The 21,532-nt window shown below is 39.8% G+C and overlaps 1 protein-coding gene across 1 annotated transcript in view; it reads left to right on the plus strand.

The window, feature by feature from the left end:
• Window positions 1–4,608, plus strand: part of LOC124545688 (myosin heavy chain kinase B) — an 81,638-nt gene extending 77,030 nt beyond the window's left edge. Inside the window, exon 5 of the mRNA XM_047124638.1 lies at window positions 2,683–4,608. Within this exon, the coding sequence (XP_046980594.1) occupies window positions 2,683–2,901 (219 nt within the window). The 3' untranslated portion in view covers window positions 2,902–4,608. The remainder of the gene's footprint in view (window positions 1–2,682) is intronic.
• The last annotated feature ends 16,924 nt before the right edge of the window (window positions 4,609–21,532 follow it).

Here is a 21,532-nt window from a genome sequence, read left to right on the forward strand (position 1 = left end):
CCAGCCACGCTTCCACGTTGGCGGTCAAACCGAATATTGACGGCTCCAAGATCATGCTCTGCATTTGGCGGGACCAGCTCGATGTCGTGTACTATGAGGTGTTAAAACCAAGTGAAACAATCACAGGTGCTCGTTATCGAACGCAATTTATGCGTTTGAGCAGAGCATTAAAAGACAAACCGCCGCAATATAGCGAGAGGCACGATAAAGTATTTTGCAGCACGACTACGCTCAACCCAACGTTGCAAAAGAGGTCAAAACGCACATGGAAACGTTAAAATGGGAAGTCCTACCCCACCCACCGCATTCTCCAGACATTGCTCCCTCGGACTATCACCTGTTTAGATCAATGGCGCATGGCCTGGCTGACCAACACTTCCCACCTCATGAAGAAGTCACAAATTGGATCGATTCGTGGATTGCTTCGACGTATGAACAGTTTTTTCGACGCGGGATTCGTACAGTGCCCGAAAGATGGGAAAAAGTAGTGGCCAGCGATGGAAAACACTTTGAATGATACATGTGTAACCAATTTGTTTCATTAAAGCCTCAAATGTTGGGGAAAAAACAGCGGAAGCAAAGTTGTACACCTTGTATATTAAATATTGTGAAAGACAAAAGGAAAGCAAAAATAATTATGAGAGACAGCTCTCTGTACCTGACTATTATTTAAGTAGATATTATGACGGCTTGCTGCCTGTTTTTATTATCTTAGTTGTATTGTATAAGAGACAAACGATGAGAAACAGTTTCATTTTTTTGTAAGAATAATACTGCTTTTACATGCAGCCATGGTCTCAGCACGTTGATTATCGACAAAATACCACAGGAAATCGCAAAAATAATTGGAAACTCTCATGCTTTGGTGCACTATTGCTAACAGTGTTCGTATATGAAGAAATCGAAGACAGTATTCAATGACAACAACCAAATTTTCATGTCTTCAGAACTCACTGAAGCAAAAGTGACGCCCATACGAAAGATTCCCAGGGAACATCTATCCAAAAACTCCTTTTCACCATTTCTTTCCCGGCTTTATCCATTAGAAATGGTTTTCTTGACAGCCTGGGAGTGTGAAAACAATGGGTTTCAAGAATGAGATTTCCACTCTGCAGCGGAGTGTGCGCTGATATGAAACTTCCTGGCAGATTAAAATTGTGTGCCCGACCGAGACTCGAGCTCGGGACCTTTGCCTTTCGCGGGCAAGTGCTCTACCATCTGAGCTACCGAAGCACGACTCATGCCTCGTACTCACAGCCTTACTTCTGCCAGTATCTCGTCTCCTACCTTCCAAACTTTACAGAAGCTATCCTGCGAACCTTGCAGAACTAGCACTCCTGAAAGAAAGGATATGGCGGAGACATGGCTTAGCCACAGCCTGGGGGATGTTTCCAGAATGAGATTTTCACTCTGCAGCGGAGTGTGCGCTGATATGAAACTTCCTGGCAGATTAAAACTGTGTGCCCGACCGAGACTCGAGGTCCCGAGGTCCCGAGTTCGAGTCTCGGTCGGGCACACAGTTTTAATCTGCCAGGAAGTTTCATATCAGCGCACACTCCGCTGCAGAGTGAAAATCTCATTCTGGAAACATCCCCCAGGCTGTGGCTAAGCCATGTCTCCGCCATATGCTTTCTTTCAGGAGTGCTAGGTTGGTTGGTTGGTTGGTTTGGGGAAGGAGACCAGACAGCGTGGTCATCGGTCTCATCGGATTAGGGAAGGATGGGGAAGGAAGTCGGCCGTGCCCTTTCAGAGGAACCGTCCCGGCATTTGCCTGGAGCGATGTAAGGAAACCACGGAAAACCTAAATCAGGATGGCCGGACGCAGGATTCAGGAGTGCTAGTTCTGCAAGGTTCGCAGGAGAGCTTCTGTAAAGTTTGGAAGGTAGGAGACGAGATACTGGCAGAAGTACGGCTGTGGGTAGCGGGCGTGAGTCGTGCTTCGGTAGCTCAGATGGTAGAGCACTTGCCCGCGAAAGGCAAAGGTCCCGAGTTCGAGTCTCGGTCGAGCGCACAGTTTTAATCTGCCAGGAAGTTTCAACAATGGGTTTGTTTATAAATAACTTCCCGCTGCCAGTGAGTTTTCTTTTATTGATGTTGTATACGACGCGTTTCGGAAAGCGATTCCTATTTTCAAGTGTGTATTTCTTTGTACTATTCCATTCTATCGTAATGTTTTCTATGTGTGAGATTATGCTTTGTTCTGTTGCCTTTACTGCAATATATAAAAAACGAGTGATTTTTTAGTTAATTATCGACTTTTATATATAGTTGGTGGCGAAATTTGGAAGAACTCGTACTTAGTTTTCTTATGGACTAAATACATATAAAAATCGACAACTAACCAAAAAATTGCGCTTTTTTATATATTTATTATTTTATTTTATTTATTTATGCATTTATTTTACCTGGCAAGATTTGCAATGGAGTCAACAAAAGAAAGCTGAACCTCACACATCGATAACATTACGAAAAAATGGAATAGTAAAAAGAAATACACACTTGAAAATGGGAATCATTTCCCGAAACGCGTCGTGCAAAACCATAAATAAAAGGAAACCGTGACTGGTAGCAGAAAGTTATTTATAAAAAAACTTCATTTCTTTTAGTAACAAAGTTTCTGCTTGTTGCTGGAAACGCGCTTTGTGTAGAACAGACATATGAGACAGTTGACGTTGTCCGCAGGCGCACGACATGATCCTGAACGCGCTGGCGGCGGTGGGCGACGCGACGCTGTTCAGCGGCAGCTGGGACAAGACGGTGAAGCGCTGGGACCTCGGCACGTTCGAGTGCTCCGGCACCTGCGACGTCGGCGTGTGCGTCAGCTCGCTGGCCGTCGGCGACCAGGGACAGGTCTACGCCGCCGGCTCCAACGGACACATCTGCCGCATCGACAGCAAGTAGGCCGGCGTCCGCGCTGCCCGGGCCTCGTCTTGTGGCGCAGCATCCACCGCCTTACTGTGTCCACAACAGCTGCTCTCGGTCCACAAAGGTTTTATCCCGTGCGACCGGCGGACGATACCGTATCGTAGTTTTTAAGCATCTTTTATATAATAAAAATGACTCCAGGAACGGTTACTACTACCCGAGCAAGTAACACGCTAGACTTTTGTAAAAGCCATTTCTTAATCTTGCAGGAAAGAAGCCGTTTCGCGTATTTTAACAATCTATCATTTACCATCGAAGCATACAACGAACTGTCAACGAATTGTCACAAGTAATGATTTTCTTTAATTTGGAAGTAATTTAGAAAGCTCAGATTTCTTATCATTTGCAAACAGTAATATTTTTTATGGAGTAGTACACTTTAAGAATATATGTACTACTATCAATATACTACGAACATCTTTTTGCAATGGACCTGTTCGAGAAGAAACCGGAATAAGATTTTCTGTCATAAAGCTATTGCCAGATTTAGTGCGTCAGCTAGTGATATTTGCTGAAACAACAGTACATTCTAGCCAGAATTAGCTGATATTTCACAGAACTCTGATATGTTATTCGGCCTTAAAAGTTAGTGAATGGTTTATTTTCTGACACAGTGTTTCTGTGTTTTCTGTTTGTTCGTAATCTTTTGAAAGTAATTTTCGAGTCCATTCCTATTGACTGATCTTTGCAATGCACGCCTATAACCAGTCTTCAGCCCCAAAATATATGTCCTGTTGTCAATTCCTCACTCATTGTTCCATATGAGGTTGAATCACGACCCTTTCTTTCTCATCATATCTGAGAGTTTTTGGTACGTCTGCATTTGATGAAAACAATCATGTGTCATGTCTGTTAAAACAGAAAATTTTCTAATCAGTCCAGCACAGCAGCCTATCTAGCTGTGTTGGTTCACAGGACGCATTAACTTTAACCGCGATAAGGAGAACACTGTTCACAACAAATTTAATAAATCGAAGTAGTGTAGTTTTTTTTAGCCCCAGAAGCATATATTGGACTTCTAAGTTCAAACTGGTTGCTGTTTCGGCAGCTGAAAATCAGATAAAGTAACTTAGAATAGTTATTTCTGAAAGCATGTGCTGAGATGTCTTCACATTATAGTTTTTTATTTCACCGTAATATTTATAATATTACGAACAACATATGATTATGTCATAAATAAAGTAACTGTTATAGAAAGTAAATCATAAAATAATCTGTTGCAATAAGACTTAAACGTATCTTAAGTGTTATTTACACGGAAAATATGTAACTAATTCCCCACTGCATGCGCCCTATCGGTATAAAATGTGTTCAATTAAGATTAGATAATACAATTCTAGTACAAAAGTAGTAGGGAAATACTTAGGGATCAAAACTGAAATCTTAACGTCGTATATTTAAAAGTACGATTTTTATCCATATTAATTCTTTTTGCATTATTCACCGAGATAATTTAGACGTAAGTTTATTCTTATAATTACTAACCCAGTTCGGTTACTATGAGTGTAAGTTTTTCAAACATTTCTATTTGGCAGTAACTAAAAATGTAAAACATGACAACGAGCTTTGTACTTCACATAATTACTATTATGTTTTCTGTACTGAAATGTCAGTACCATTTTAGTATTCCTAAATTTATTGTAAAACATTTAAACTGACTGAGAATAAAGTATAAAAGTAGAACTGTGGTGTATAGCAGTGTTTTTTTTTTCTTTCTTTTATTATATGTAAAGATAATCTTCCCTAACAGATGGACGCATCCGTCAGATTCTAGCAACCACTGCTTTGCTTTTGTTACATTTCCTCATTTTGTTTAAAGGAGGAAGTCAGTGAGCCTACTCTCATGTGCTCTGGTCCATTCGTTTAGAGAGAACCGTTTCCCAAAAGGTAGTAGACTAATTGACGTGCGTGATATGTTTCACCTGATATCGGTGTTTATTGTAAGTTCCTACAGTCTTACATCCACACTTTGCTGTTTTTATTTGTTTTCTGCACACTACACATTCAACTGTCTAATCGGATGGCGGTAAATTTGGAAATTCGGCCAGTCACTTTGTTCGGTAATTTATTAAATCATTTTTCACAATCATAAGTACAGGCACGAACACACACAGATACACACACACACACACACACACACACACACACACACACGAAGACACAAACCCAAACAAAAAAGGCAAAAGCATTAATGTCAAATTCTGTACTGTCCTGCCAGTAAATTTCTTCTCACATTGCATAATGTTCTCTCTGTTTTCGTATTTAAAATTTATGTTAAATACTGTTCTCTCTTAGCAGTAAATTTCATCTCTCCCTCTCTCTCTCTCTCTCTCTCCCTCCCTCTCTGTTTTCCCACTCCAACAATACTTAGGACAAAATACTATACTGTATCCTCACCTGCATCTTTTGTGTCTCTCTGATCTTGTAAAATACCGTATCTCCGTGTTTGCAGTATATTACAGAGCGAATGGGAAAGAAAAGAAATTCAAATAAAAAATACTCTAGATATAAAATTTATTGTCAAAAAAAATTGCATTGCAAAGATAGGTCCACACTTGCATGACTATGCACGTTTACATACAACATGATATTTCAGAATTTAAATTGTATAATTTTATTACAGCTGATGTTTGTAAGTTTTCCCACATATTTAATGTTTTTACATTTTTCACATCTCAAAGATATTGTAGATACAAAGAAAATTGCATTCTAAAGAGAAGTTATATACATACCTGGTTGATTGCAAACATTTACATACCTCATTCAGCATAGACTATTACATGCACTCTAGCTATGAAAAGGATATTCAGCATTTAATTTGTTCAGTGTCTTTACATTTTCACTATCTGAACAATTACGAGGTCATATTTCTTGACCACAAACAAACTAAATTATACAAATTTCCGATTTATTGAAAAACATACATAATAGTTCAGATAGATTCAAGATACTGAGAATGTATTCTCCTGGTGGTTAATGTAGCCAGTCAGAAAGGAATATACGAATTCATATCAGTTACAAATGGCGGTAGTGATGTCAAGCCACAATCTACAATTACAGTTTACGTGTACAATCTAAAATTTGCCGTAACATTTCACATTTTCTGGTTTTTATCTTTGCAGATATTTACTTTATTTCCATTTTTCAAGTATTTCTATTTACATTTTTCAGGGCCTTATAGATACATTTTTTGGGTGTTTACATCATTTACAATAAACTCAACCATCATCATCATCATTTTTCAAGCGGAAGTGTCCCAATCCAATGTATTTTGTTCATTTGGAAGTGTATAACATTGATCATCCAGTGCAGACAAACCCATTTTGTGTTTTTTAATAGTAGAAACAATATGTTGCTTTGACTGAATTACGTACTGCGCAGTTGTTTTAGCTTCTGAATCTAACACCCATTGGCTGCAATCATGGGTGGTCAACTTCTTCAGACTGCTTTATATCTTTTTCTATGCACATCACGCTTTCATTTTTGGTCTTGAGAGCACACATTTTTGCTCACAGGCCGATAAATTCTGTATCCGGTTCACCATAAGCTGTCTTTCATTAATCCAACATCTTTTTAAAGTTCATCTTTCATTAATCCAACCTCCTTTTTATTTACAGCGGAATATTGTAACTAATATTCGCAGGGAAATCCGAACTATCGAATCATTCTTGATATCCTTGTAGATATTCGGAGTTGTAATGTGACAGATTAAGCGCTCTGTATCCGTGCAGCATATTTTTACACGTTGTGCCGGATACTTGTTTCATATTTATCCATACTGGAATACAATAAGATGTGCTTTCGAGATATCTAAAATGGCTATTCTATTATAATGGGTTTATCAAAGACCGCAGTAAGCCTGCTCAGTTCAATGTCAACTAGATTTTCGTTAAAAATAACGTTCTTTTGAAAATTTGAGCTGGCAGTTAATGCAGCTGCCCCAAACTCTGCTTTATCAGGATGTTGCTAGTCTTATGTCCCGGATATGTCGCACATTTAACATGGTTTTCCACACACACTGCTATTCATCAGCTTGAAAAACTTCTTCCCGAAATAGTACGTTTTTGTGGCTACAGCCAAGGGGATTGCCTAAATGATAAATTTCGATGAATATTTTTTAAAACCAGTAAAGATGTATGCAATATTTCAAATTTCTGTAATGAATAACATAATTTTTCTTATCGTATAAGGTTGTAATTAATTGCCTTGGGTTTTTACTATCGGATCGCAGCTGTACCAGACATAAGAGCAACTTCGAATGTAAATCGTGAATCCTCTTGCAGTACTCAAGAGTCGCTGCTGAATCGTGCCCTGTGTTGGAATCGCCTGGTAAGTTTTCACGTCAGTAGTTTCGACACTCTCTGCAGGAAACCATTCAAAACTGGATTCCTAAAGGTACTGCCACATCGCCCAGATTTATAGGCTATTCTCATCAATATACGGGTATATGATGTAAGATACACGAATATCGTCGTCATAATCGTCCAACAACCTGTTGTTCCTAACGGGCACGTGTGCAAAAACAATGGACAATACCGCCTCTGTTGCCATGCTCAACAAACTGGAGTTGCTCAATGTAAAGTGCAATTCCTCTTCAGTAATTTTCAGCATAGCATCTCATGACAAGGCAGGCAACGTAAAGGAATGTGCAGTGTCCAATTCATATGTCTTACGGAAAACACCGCAAAAGTTTTCCTACACATTGGCAACGGATATGGTTCAAATGGCTCTGAGCACTATGGGACTTAACAGCTGTGGTCATCAGTCCCCTAGAACTTAGAACTACTTAAACCTAACTAACCTAAGGACATCACACACATCCATGCCCGAGGCAGGATTCGGACCTGCGACCGTAGCGGTCGCGTGGTTCCAGACTGCAGCGCCTAGAACCACTCGGCCACTCTGGCCGGCGGCAAGGGATAGCACGTCAATTTTTAAATACAAATCGGAATAGTCTCCAAGTGTTTTACATTTAAATACATTCAGTATACAACCCGTTCTTTGGTACTTTATCTATTTTTATTGTTTCACCTACTAGTTAATTTTCAAGCTTTTCATTTTGCGATATGTGATCGTTCGCAAAAATCGATTCGTTGCCCATATATTAATACAGAAGAATACCCTTCGGGTTAACTAAACTAAAATCTCAGTCACTGAGAAAATACGTCCTCATTATCTCGAATTCATCAGATTTCGGGTGAGATTCTCGCTTTTCAAGGGAACACATAAGGAAATTTAGTGAATTGGTGAATTTGAAATTTGCATTACATATCTTCCCTAGGTGCATTGATGCCCCGCCAGCCATCGTGATCGAGGGGTAATGCCAGTCACTGTTCGGAGGCAAAGATTATTTCAAGCAGCTTTTGCAAAAACATCCTTCAACTTTTTTCTACTTTGAAATTCCATGGTATTTGAGAAAACATTACGCGGAAAAACGTGTAAAGCAAAAATGTAATGAGATTTACTGATGAGGCTACTGTATTTGACATAAAAATGTGTGTGTGTGTGTGAGTGTGTGTGTGTGTGTGTGTGTGTGTGTGTGTGTGTGTGTGATTATGAAAAGTTTTTGGTAACTAATCGAATATCGTCATCTCGTACAGTGATTGGCTGAATCCTTCAACTTTCCATTTTACTGTATGCGCCATATTTATTTTTTAAATTTCCCACTGTCCGCCATTTTTAATTTTTAATTAACTGACATAATTAATTTTTAAATTGTCCTTTATCTGTCTTCTTTACATGTTAAATTTACCACCAATTTCAATTTTTTAAATTTCGCACTGTTATTTTTTTTTAATTTCCCACAAACAAGACCGTGGCTTGTAAGATCACAATGATGGCGTCATAGATAAGGATGCGCGATTTTTGAAGTCATGAATAGGTCACTGACCTGGGTTACTTGACAACATAAATTTAGAGAAAGTGGTCCAGGTAGTACGCTGCAATACTACTCAAACCGCTATTCAAGTTGTCGTGTAGAATCCATGAATCCGGACAACATACCATCAGTCATCCACCCTATCCCGAAGACAGCAAGTGCAGGCATGTGTGGCTACTATCGCAGATTCAACTTAACATGTCATACATCCAAATTGCACACAAAAATAATATACAGAAGAATGGAAAAGAAACAGAGAACCTGGTAAATGTCAATCAGTTTGGGTTTCGCAAAGATAAAGATCCCAGAAAGGTAGTTCTGACGCTGTAATTAATAATGGAGGCACAGCTTGTAAAAAAGCAAGTCATGTTCATAGGATCTGTTGACTTCGAAAAATCGTTCAGTAATACAAGATGGTGCAAAATGTCGAAATTCTAAGAAAAATAGGAGTGAGCGATACGGAAACACGGGCTATATTTGCAGAGTAACAATGAGAGAAAAAACAAGATTGTACGACTAAGGAAGAAGTGATCGATTTAAAAAGCGTGATAGGAATGTTTTCTTTGGCCCTTGAATATACATCTAAGGAGCAATAACGGAAATAAAAGGAAGTTCAAAATTAATTGTGAAAGGATATCAACGATAAGATTCGCTGATGATATTGCTATCCTCACTGAAAAGGAAGGAGAGCAAAAAGGTGAATGACCTTTCAGATCATGATGCACAAATTTTAACTTTAAAAGATTTTTTTGCTGCAATACGTGTTAAATATAGTCATCAGCTGTTCAGGAAAGCTGATCCAGTTGCTGTAGAGACCTTTGTAAACCTTATAAAGGAACAAGAGTGGCAAGATGTTTATAGCGCTGATACAGTAGACGATAAATATAATGCTTTTCTCAAGACTTTTCTCATGCTCTTTGAAAGTTGCTTTCCGCTAGAACGTATAAAACACGGTACCAGCACAAGCAGGCAGCCTGGGTGGCTGACTGGAGGGATAAGAATATCTTGTAGAACAAAGTGGCAATTATATCAAAACGTTAGAAACAGTCAAAATCTAAATGCAGCAGCCCACTACAAACACTATTGCAAGATGCTTAAAAATGTTATTAGGAAGGCAAAAAGTATGTGGTTTGCAGATAGAATAGCCAAGTCTCAGGATAAAATTAAAACCATATGGTCAGTCGTAAAGGAAGTTGCTGGTCTGCAGAGACAGGTCGAGGATATAGAATCAGTGCGTAGTGGGAATGTCCGTGTTACTGATAAGTCGCATATATGTACAGTATTTAATAATCACTTTCTGAATATAGCAGGTGAACTAAATAGAAACCTAGCCCCAACAGGGAATCATATAGCGCTCTTAGAAAAAAGGGTTCCGAGACTGTTACCTGAAATGCTCCTCCATGATACTGACAAGAGGGAAATTGAGTTAATAATTAAATCACTAAAGACCAAGAACTCTCATGGATATGACGGGGTATCTAGCAGAATACTGAAGTATTGTTCTATGTATGTTAGCCCAGTTCTCAGCCATATCTGTAACTTTTCCTTTAGGAGTGGTCGGTTTCCTGACCGATTAAAGTACTCGGTAGTGAAGCCACTTTATAAAAAGGGAGACATTGATAATGTTGACAATTTTAGACCTATTTCTATGCCATCGGTGTTTGCTAAAGTTATCGAGAAGGTTGTATATACAAGGTTACTGGAGCTTTTAAATTCACATAATTTGCTGTCAAATGTTCAGTTTGGTTTTAGAAATGGTTTAACAACTGAAAATGCTATATTATCTTTTCTCTGTTAGGTTTTGGACGGATTAAATAAAAGGTTGCGAACGCTAGGTGTTTTCTTTGATTTAACGAAGGCTTTTGACTGTGTTAACCACAAAATATTACTGCAGAAGTTGGACCATTATGGAGTAAGGTGAGTAGCTTACTATTGGTTCGCCTCTTACTTTAAGAACAGAAAGCAGAGGGTAATTCTCCGCAATATTGAGAGTGGTAGTGATGTTCAGTCCCAATGGGGCACTGTTAAGTGGGGCGTTCCCCAAGGGTCGGTGCTGGGGCCACTGCTGTTTCTTATTTATATAAATGATATGCCTTCTAGTATTACAGGTGATTCAAAAATATTTCTGTTTGCTGATGACACCAGATTGATCGTGAAGGATCTTGTGTGTAATATTGAAACAGTATCAAATAATGTAGTTCATGAAATAAGTTTGTGGCTTGTGGAAAATAATTTGACGCTAAATCACAGTAAGACTCAGTTTTTACAGTTTCTAACTCACAATTCAACAAGAACCGATATTTTGATCAGACAGAATAGGCATATTATAAGCGAGACGGAACAGTTCAAGTTCCTAGGCGTTCGGATAGATAGTAAGCTGTTGTGGAAAGCCCATGTCCAGGATCTTGTTCAGAAGCTAAATGCTGCTTTATTTACCATTAGAACGGTATCTGAAATAAGTGACACTTCAACACGAAAAGTAGTCTACTTCGCATATTTTCATACGCTCTGTCGTATGGTATTATTTTTTGGGGTAACTCTTCTGATTCAAAAAGAGTATTTTTGGCTCAAAAACGGGCTGTTCGAGCTACATGTGGTGTAAGTTCGAGAACCTCTTGTCGACCCCAATTCAAAAATCTGGGAATTCTGACATTGCCCTCACAGTATATATTTTCTTTAATGTCGTTTGTTGTTAGCAATATTAGCCTATTTCCAAGAGTTAGCAGCTTTCACTTAGTTAATACTAGGCAGAAATCAAATCTGCATGTAGAATGCACTTCCTTGACTCTTGTGCAGAAAGGAGTGCAGTATTCTGCTGCATCCATTTTCAATAAGCTACCACAAGAACTCATCTTAGCAGTAGCCCAAACTCTTTTAAGTCTAAACTGAATAGTTTCCTCATGGCTCACTCCTTCTATTCTGTCGAGGAGCTCCTGGAAGAGCTAAAAAATTAAGCAAATTCCAGTGTTACATTGTTGATTTTCTCCATTTAAACTTACGACTTGTCACCTGAATATGTTTTTTCATATTTCATTTTATCTGTTTCTAATATCGTGTTATAATTTCATGTATTGACTCGTTCCATGACCATGGAGACTTCTCCTTAATTTGGTCCCACTGAACAATAAATATATAAATAAAAATAAATAAATAAATAACAGGACCTCTAGAGTGGTATGAACAATCTAATGAGTGCAGAATGTGAATTAAGAGTAAACCGAAGAAGGACGAAAGCAACAACGAGCAACAGAAATGAGGTCCCCTAATCTCATAACATCAAAACTGGTGATCACCAAGTAGATAAAGGTAAGGAATTCTGCTGCTTAACGCCTGATGGATGAAACATGGAAAATATAAAATGCAGACTAGCACAAGCACAGAGGGTATTTCTGACCGAAAGAAGTCTGTTAATAAAATAGGTCTTAATGTGAGTAAGAAATTTCTGAGGCTTTACCTTCGGAGCGCAAGTGCAGCATTGTATGGTGGTGAATCACGGACCACACGAAAATCGGCAAAGAAGAATTCGATATGTGGTGCTACAGAAGAATGTTTGAAAGCAGGTGCACAGATAAGAAATGAGAAAGTTTTCCACAGAATGGATGACGAAAGGAACGTTTGGAAAACACTGACGAAGAAAAAGGGAGGGGACGGTAGGGCATATTTTGAAGAGAGATCAGGGAAAAACTTTCGTAGTACTAGAGGGAACTGTTCAGGATAAAAGCTGTAGGGCAAGGCAAAGATTGGAGTACATGCAACTGAACTGCGGCTGTTTATTAGGAGCACCTTCTCATGTACCACATGTCTGCAATACGCACGCTATTAATCACTTGCTGGCAGAAAGCCGCTCCGCGTACCAACTCGTCTGTTCACGTGATGCATCTTTCTCAAATGCGGAAATGTAGGGATCTCTAACCAGACTCGGCCAATGGGAACACAAGGAGCGTACAAATTCGCTTTGATCCAGAAGGTCACAAAGAAATCTTCGATTCTCGTCTCTTCTTACACCTGGGTAGGATGCCAGTAATAGGGAGAAATTCAGACCTTTGATCTGTGTGCAAGATGCAAGCTTTAGACCAGCACACTTCGGAGTAAATGCTGAGATGCATACAACCGCTCGCACTGAGAGAAAAAAATAGCATTTGATTTCACCCGAATGAGCTTCTTAAAATTACCAGTTTTTCACAAAGTTTCACTATTCCGATTTGCTATTCATCTGAAAATTTCGCGTGCTAAATGTGGGCCTTTGATCACACTCGTATTTGCTTTATAACATGTGGTGATCCGAATCTGTTTCATTGATAGACATCTGTAACCTCAAAAGACACCTAGGCAGCACTTTGAACTTTAAATGGGTGTTTTATAGACTAAGCAGAGCTAATTTTGTGTCGTGGTTCTAAGATGCTGCTTCGAATGGATTGAAAAATAGTCAATTCTGTATGTGTATATACGGTCAGCAGGCCTGGACTGTAAATTTAACTTCTTTGTCCATTACGAGGGGTTTCAATTCATCTATAGAGATTTATTATGCTACACTACTTATCCTAATTTACCGATTCTACCATGTATAACATCCATGTTGGAATTTCGAAACTCGGTCCCATGGGACGACGTATCTATTGAATATACGATGCATTCTGCTCAAGAGTCACTGCACACGAGCACTCCCTTAAGATTGTTTTATAGTGATTTTCAGCTTACGACGTAATGTGAAGCTGATGTAGCACTCCGAGACCATTAGACGGTGGCAACAAAAAATTTGCGGCTGATAACTTTACTCAGCAGGAATTACGTTCACAGTTTATTAGGTGGTGATAGGTGGCAGCTAATAAGATACATTATTGGAGTTAGTTGGACCTATAAGGTACACCTTGTCACACTTTTTCGAGTTCATGCAGATTGTCGTTTACAGTTCCCACTAAGTATTCGATGTTCAGACGGTATTATGACCAAGTAACTTTCCCTTGTTGCTGGGCGTTGCGAAAATTTTGCAGTAGTCTTATTACTAATCAGAAGTTAGATAATGTTGTCACTTAATCAAACCTTTTGTTTGGTGGTATGTACCAGGGCATGAACAGTGATCATATTCCTGAACGGGTAGTTGTCGTTAATTCAAAAAAGAATGGCAGTTTTCACAACAAATAATTGAGGAAGTAGGGTGTAAGTTCTACTCTGAGATCAAGAGGTTTCCACAGAAGAGCAATTCGTGGCGGGATGCATCAAACCAGTCAGCAGACAGATGTCAAAAGAAATTTCTGTTACTAGTAAGAAAGCTGTAACTTACATCCCTATCAACAACAGTTCAGCATCATAGCCGTTCTATAAAAAAAGACGAACATGTGTAATACTAAAGTCTTAGCACAAAACGTAAACGAGTGCAATATACTAATGTCATGTGACGATTGTAGTTTGGTGTTGAGTCCTTACCACCACCTATCACGATGGTGTTTCTAAGAGTAACCGAAAAATTACGAGGGGTGTTTTTTTTTTAATTAAGTACCGTTTTGAAATTTAAAAAAGACATACTAAGATATCGAAATAATTTTATTTTTACATGAAAGTTTGTACCTTAATCTACGCACTGACGCCTTTACAGTCTGATTCTTCCTTGTTTACGTTGTGTACTGAGTGTTTAAGATGCCTCCGATAATCTTGAGTCCCGCCGACTGTGAAGTACGGGCTGTTATAAGATTTCTTGGTGCTGAAGGCCTAAAAGCGATCGATATTCATCGTGAGATCTGGGCAGTTTACGGAGAAAACATTATGAGAGATGGCATGGTAAGAAAGTAGGTGAGAGCATTTAAAGATGGCTGCACAAATGAGCATAATGAACAATGAAGTGGGCGTCGTTCGGTCGTTAACGAATGTTTGGTGCAGGAAGTGGACAATAAGGTGAGAGAAAACAGACGCTTTACGATTTCCTCCTTGCGGGATGAATTTCCTAATGTTTCTCGTAGTGTTTTGTATGGCATTTTGACTGAGCACTTGAATTACCGAAAACTGTGCGCACGTTGGGTACCGAAAATGTTGACGGATGTGCACAAAACCAAACGTTTTGATAGTGCATTGACTTTCCTTGAGCGGTACCACAACGACGGTGATGAATTCTTAAGCCAAATTGTTACGGGCGATGAAACATGGGTGGCCTACGTCACACCAGAATCAAAGCAACAGTCCATGGAATGGCGGCATTCAGATTAACCCAGAAAAGTGAAGTTTAAGCAAAAACAATTTCTGCCCGGAAAATCATGTGCACAGTTTTTTGGGACAGAAAAAGAGTATTGCTTGTGGAATTTCTCCCTCGTAATGAGACAATCAATGCAGTAGCTTACTGTAAGACACTGCACCATCTGCGCCGTTCAATTCAGAACAAAAGACGTGGCAAGTTGAGCAAGGGCATCGTTTTGCGGCAAGACAATGCCCGTCCGCATGTGGCGAATCAGACCAAAGATCTCATCACATCTTTTCGAAGGGGAAACTCTATATCATCCTCGGTAGAGCCCCGATCTTGCGCCCAGTGACTACCATCTGTCCCTGCACTTGAAGAAACACCTGGACCGTCAGCATCTTCATGACGAAACCAAAACAGTGGTGATGCAGTGGTTAACAAGTCAGGCGGCAGACTTCTATGCGGAGGGTATTCAAAAATTGGTACAACGTTATGACAAGTGCCTCAATATTGACGGAAATTATGTAGAAAATAGATTAAGTTACAGGCTTTCATGTAAAAATAAAATTATTGAGATATCTTGGAACATCTTTTTTTAATTTCAAAACGGTACTTACTTTAAAAACACGCCTCGTATGTATCATGGGCGGTTATTCATTCTTCCTACAGAAAACTGACAATTCACCTTTCGGGGGCATCTTCACCTGCAGTTCAGTCTACAGGGCTGCCCTGTTAGAAAACGATTAATGGTTCCCGACTGGATAATCTGTAGTAGAACCAGCCGCTCTAAACTATTCTGAAGAGTACATCACGTTTTCTAATATCAGGTTAACTGAGCTGTTAATTGAAAGGTGGTTTGTGAGTGAAATCTTCAATAAATTGCTACTTCTTTTATGCAAAACGCAGTATCACACAATAAGTAACAGTAACAAGAAGTACAGTAACAACTTCTGCAACATTGAACACTACAACAAACAAAACCACAGGGTGCAACGATCACGCAGGACAACTGGCTGATTGAAACTGAAGCACATTGCAACTGGAATTGTTGTGGTGGTGGGGTGAAGTTCTGACAACTTCAAGCGGTTGCCGCAGCCAAAGGTATCACGGAGCTGACAGAATGTGGTGCGACCCCCATTCCCCCTTTTCTGCTTCATCATAGCTGTGAATCCGAAAGTAAATTTGAAAAAAATATAGAACAATTTTGCATGGAGCATAATTTCACCATCGATAATACTTAGTTTAAGAATCGTGAAAGAAGATTGTCTCTGTGGAAGAGACCTAGGGACACAGGAAGACTTCAGATAGAGCATACAGGGCCGTACAGAAGCCATGGAGAGTTTGGCTGCCGCCCAGGACACTAGCACGCAGGGGGCGCAAAAACTAGCTGAGGAAAGCATATTAAAATGTCTCGAAAGACAGTTTTAAAGTTAACGGGGAGAGGTACATCAGTTCACTTGTCAACGTGCTCCTACCTTCTGCCTGCGAGAAGAAGCTTTTCCCTCGGCCCGAGGCTAAACGAGCGCTCTTGTCACAGTGGCATTTCGTCCAAGTAGCATCATAACGAAATTCCTATCGAATAGACATCGTATAGGTTACATGCCAATAGTGAGCTTTTTTAACACACCTGCCGCCTACACAAACAGCTCACATTCAACAACTGAGTTTTCGATACAACTTCGCTACGGTATTGGAGGATCTTAAAGGCTGGCGAGTGGGTGCTGAAGAAAATGTGCTGTCTATTAGGAGCCTTACGATTGTTATCGATTTCAGCCAACTGACCACTGTTGTGAAATTGTTTAAACGAGAGTGCTTCAAATTATTTAACAGAATAATAAGTGAAATGGGAAACAGATCATATACGTAACATACCATTTCATCCGTATCAACAACAGTTCAGCAACACTTTAATTTTCTGTCAGGAAATGAGGTGCCTTTATCTTATTTTGCAAAATATGCATCAGACTTCGATGTCAAATATAGCAGCGATAATCGACGATATGCTTATCCAAATACGGACGTAGCTTTGGGTACATTTATGACAACTCCAGTGAGTGCAGAATCTGGTCAGCGCAGTGACAGAAAATTAAAGATGACAAAAAACAACTTACCGTCGAGTATAGGTGAAGTAGATTGTCAAATTCAGCTGTCTTTTGGATAGAATACGACACAGCTACTAAATTTGACACAACCAATGCAACGAAATGGAAACTAAAGTTGTAGTAAAACGTAATTCTTGAAAAGGAAGATGATCTCAACATTAATTTATAGCCTCTTTGCTTTTATTTTCAACTATTAATAATTTGTGAGGAGTAAATAAAATCTTATTTATTACAATTCATACTAAAATGAGTATGTAGTCGCCGATATAAACGAGATATGTAGAGTTTGTTTTAGAGTTTTTTAAGAAAGTTTATACAACTTGTAATTTATTTACACCAGTGCTGCATTTAAGTAGCTATGTCCAACGTTTTTCATCTCTTTTTGTTATTGTTGCTGTTGAGCTCTTCAGATGGAAGACTGGTTTAATGTAGCTCTCCATGCTAGGCTACCCTGTCCAAGCCTCTTCATCTCTACACTACTTCAGCAACATATATCCATTTGAGCCTGCTTACTGTATTAAGGCCTTAGGCTCCCTCTACAAGTTTTACAACCCTCCCCACCACTTACATATACAGTTACCAAACTGACAACTCCTTAGTGTCTCAGAATGTGTCCTACCAATCGATTCCTTCATTTACACAAGTTTTGCCTACATTTCCTTTTTTTCCCAACTGATACAGTAACTCCTCCTTTTTAATTCGATCTACCCATCTAATATTCAACATTCTTCTACAGTACCAAGTTTCAAAACTTTCTATTTCCTTCTTATCTGTACTGAGTGTCATCCACATTTAACTTCCATACAAGGAAACATACCAGACAAATATCTTCAGAAAAGGCATCCTAACTTCCAGACTGAAGCACCTAGAACCGCTCGGCCACTCCGGCCGGCCCCATCGAAGACATGAAGCTTTACATGCCGCTATGAGCTTCTTGTGCAAGGTAGCAGACTCCAAACAACCATTGCACGCAAGCCTTTCGCTATGTTCGTTTGGAAACCGGTTGAGATGTGTTTGCACTCACTGACAGCAGCAATTTCTGTTGGGAATTTTACCATGGTTTGGAGCCACAGTGATGTCATATTTCCGCCATTTCGCTGTATAGATCGTTATTTCTAATGTTTAATCACGATTTCGGCTTTTGGCCATTTTCAAGTACTGTCTTGGCTGTTTGCCTTGAGATAATAGTACCTACACATGTAACGTCTGCACTTGCTGATAATTTTATGGCACAGTCAGCCCGCGTATGTTATACATGCTTGTTTTATTTCTGCCACATACTTTGTGAATATGTTCTCTTTTTTATGCTGTAGCACGTGCATGTAACCAAGTTAAACATATTTTGACATTGACTTCGGTTATAGAAGTCTGATCATGCGCAACATTGTTCAAATGGTTCAAATGGCTCTGAGCACTATGGAACTTAATAGCTGAGGTCATCAGTCCCCTAGAACCTAGAACTACTTAAACCTAGCTAACCTAAGGATATCACACAGACATCCATGCCCGAGGCAGGATTCGAACCTGCAACCGTAGCGGTCGCGCAGTTCCAGACTCAAGCGCCTGGAACCGCTCGGCCACATCGACCGGCCCCAACATTGTGATACTTGAAAATGGCCAAAGGCTGAAATCACAATTGCACAGTAGAATAATCGATCTATACAGTGAAATGGCGGAACTTTCGTTTAAAAGTGTTACATGTCTGTGGCTCCAGACCACGGTAAAATAACCAACAGGAATTGCTGCTCTCAGTGAGTGCAGGCACATCTCGATCACTTTCCACGCGAACATCGAGAAAATCTTGTATGCAATGGATATTTGGAATTTGGTACCTAGCAGAAGCCCATTGTCCACAGTGGCACGTAAGGCTTCAAGTCTTCGATAAGTGAGACATGCAGAAACGGGACAGTAGCTGACTAGGGTCGTGTGCTGTGGTCGGAAAAGTCGAGATTACGCCTTTTTTTTAAATGAGGCGAGGCGTCGAGTGCACGGACTTCCCAATAAGACGTTTAACCCATAGAGTCTGAAGCGTGTAGTTCGAAATGTGAGTGGTTTTGTGACGTTTGAGAGGTGTTTGTCATTCCACTGCTTGGGTCCATTCATTCAAGTTACTCCATCCTATGTGTTCCTGGGGACACTCCCGTCTTCCACGACGATACCAGCCTCTTCACAGGGATGCACTCGTAGGATCCTTATTTTACTACACTAAGGCCCCCAGTCGCTCCTCAACTGACCCACTAAATCATCCATTCTTAATCACACAGAAAATGTCTGGGTGTATTTGGAACTGCGAGTGAAACCCGTAATCTGATAACTGTGGGCTCTTACCGTCCATGACCGGCTTCAACTGCATATGGCATACCTGCAGAAAGTTGTTGACTCCTTTCCTTGCCCAGTTGAGGATTTCATTAAGGCTACAGACGGTGATACACGATATTAGACACATGTTTCCTTGGAATGACTAATCAATTAACAGTCTACATTTCAAGTATCAGTGCACACGAGCCTGACATTTCGTGCCCTTTACAAAGCAATTGGACTTCGAATGAAACTGGTTTCAACTTTTTTTACTTTGTCCTATTCTCTCGGCTAAAGTTCAGTTTTTAGCGTGGTACTATCGTCTTATCGTGTCCTCCGGATTTGTCTCCTCGTTGAGTATACTAACTTTTACACTGAATTCCATGCAATCCTGGAGACACTGGAAGCTTGAGATGTGACTGAGACACGAAATTCTTTAACTGCTCCGATTCACTGACTTCCGTAGATTCTATCCAGCATTTACACCCAATAAACAAAACAAACAAATACAATACGCCATTTACCAATTATGGCACCAATGGAAGACTGGTTTTGTGCAGCTCTCCACTCTAGTCTATTCTGTGCCTCTTCACCTCTTCATAACTACTGCAACCTACATCCATTTGAACGTGCTTACTTGTACTCATCATTTTGTCTCCTCCTTCAGTTCTTACCCCCCCCCCCCCTACACTTCCCTCCGTTACCAAACCGACGATTTCGTGATGCCTCAAGATGTTCCCTATCATTCGAACCCTCCTTTTGGTCAAGTTGCGCCATAAGTTTCTTTTCCCTCAATTCGATTCAGTACCTTTCATTAGTTGTTCGATCTACTCATCTAATTTCAGCATTCATCTATAGTCCTCATTTCAAAACCTTATATTATGTTTATGTTTGATCTGGTTATCGTCCACGTTTCACTTCTGTATAAAGTTACACTCCAGATAAATGTGTCCAGTAAAGTAGTTCTAATACTTAAATAAAGATGTTAAAAGTTTCTCTTTTTCAGAAAATTTTTCTTGCAATTGCCAGTCTGTTTTTTACACCCTCGTGACTTCGGCTATCGTTTTGCTTCCCAAATAGCAAAAATCATCTACTATTTTTTGTCCAATGAAATCTTCTCGGTTTACAAGCTGCTTCACTTGGAATAAAACACTCGACCTTTCAACAGCTGTCTCCGCTTCGTCATCGGAAATTAAAATTACTGACTTCCAGGCCTGGCATGGTGTTATGCTTATACAAATGTATGGCAGCGTTTGGAACCTTCCAGCTCCTAGCAGCCCCATCCAGCCGCGGGACCGAGTGACGTCAGATGCCGCGAGGAGCCGGCGCCACTTCCGAAACTGCCGCTGCCGCGACCCTACGATCGTCAGGCATCCGTCTTTGCTTTCGTTCGGTGTCCAAAGCCCGCCCCCATGCCCTACTAATTGTGTACCCCAGGTCTACGTTAAAACTGTTGCTGTTTTTTCTAATTTCTGCCGCTTCTTTACAACAGAATCCCAATATGATAGTGTTTGAGACAAAACTCTCGAGGCAGGATTCGAGCCTGCGACCGTAGCGGTCGCGCGGTTCCAGACTGTAGCGCCTAGAACCGTCGGCCACTCCGGCCGGATAGTCGTGACACAAGGGGACTATTTTCTTTTCTTTTTTGCTCTGCTCTTTTGCTCTTTTCTTTTTGCCATTGTGCTTGTCTCTCTCGGATAATTCTGCGGATTCGATTAAATGGACATAGGAGATCTTTCTTGGACTGTTACTTAATTATTTACAGCTGTAAATATTATTACCAATCAGAATATCAAGTGTACATTTGAATATCGCGCGATTCTTGTAGAGGATATTTTGTTTTAAATACTAGGCTGTGTGGAATAGTGTAAGTTGACTTTTATTTCTTTAATATATACTCTTAAATTTTAACCGTATTTCATTTATAAACCTGTCCTTCCTTTACAGATTCATCATTTTATATGTTTTTTTTTTTTTTTTTTTTTTTTAAATACGGATGCATTTCTTTTGGTTATTATATTTTGCGTGCGCCATTTGATACGCCGTAGTCTTTTGTTTGTGAAACACCATAGAACCTGCATCATTTTTATATTGCGAATTCCAGTAGTCAGTTTGACACTAATTTCCGCAAAGAGACATGTTTAAATTCACGGTCAGTAGCAA

Source organism: Schistocerca americana, chromosome 1 (genome assembly GCF_021461395.2).
Source record: "Schistocerca americana isolate TAMUIC-IGC-003095 chromosome 1, iqSchAmer2.1, whole genome shotgun sequence".
NCBI classification, from domain to species: domain Eukaryota; kingdom Metazoa; phylum Arthropoda; class Insecta; order Orthoptera; family Acrididae; genus Schistocerca; species Schistocerca americana.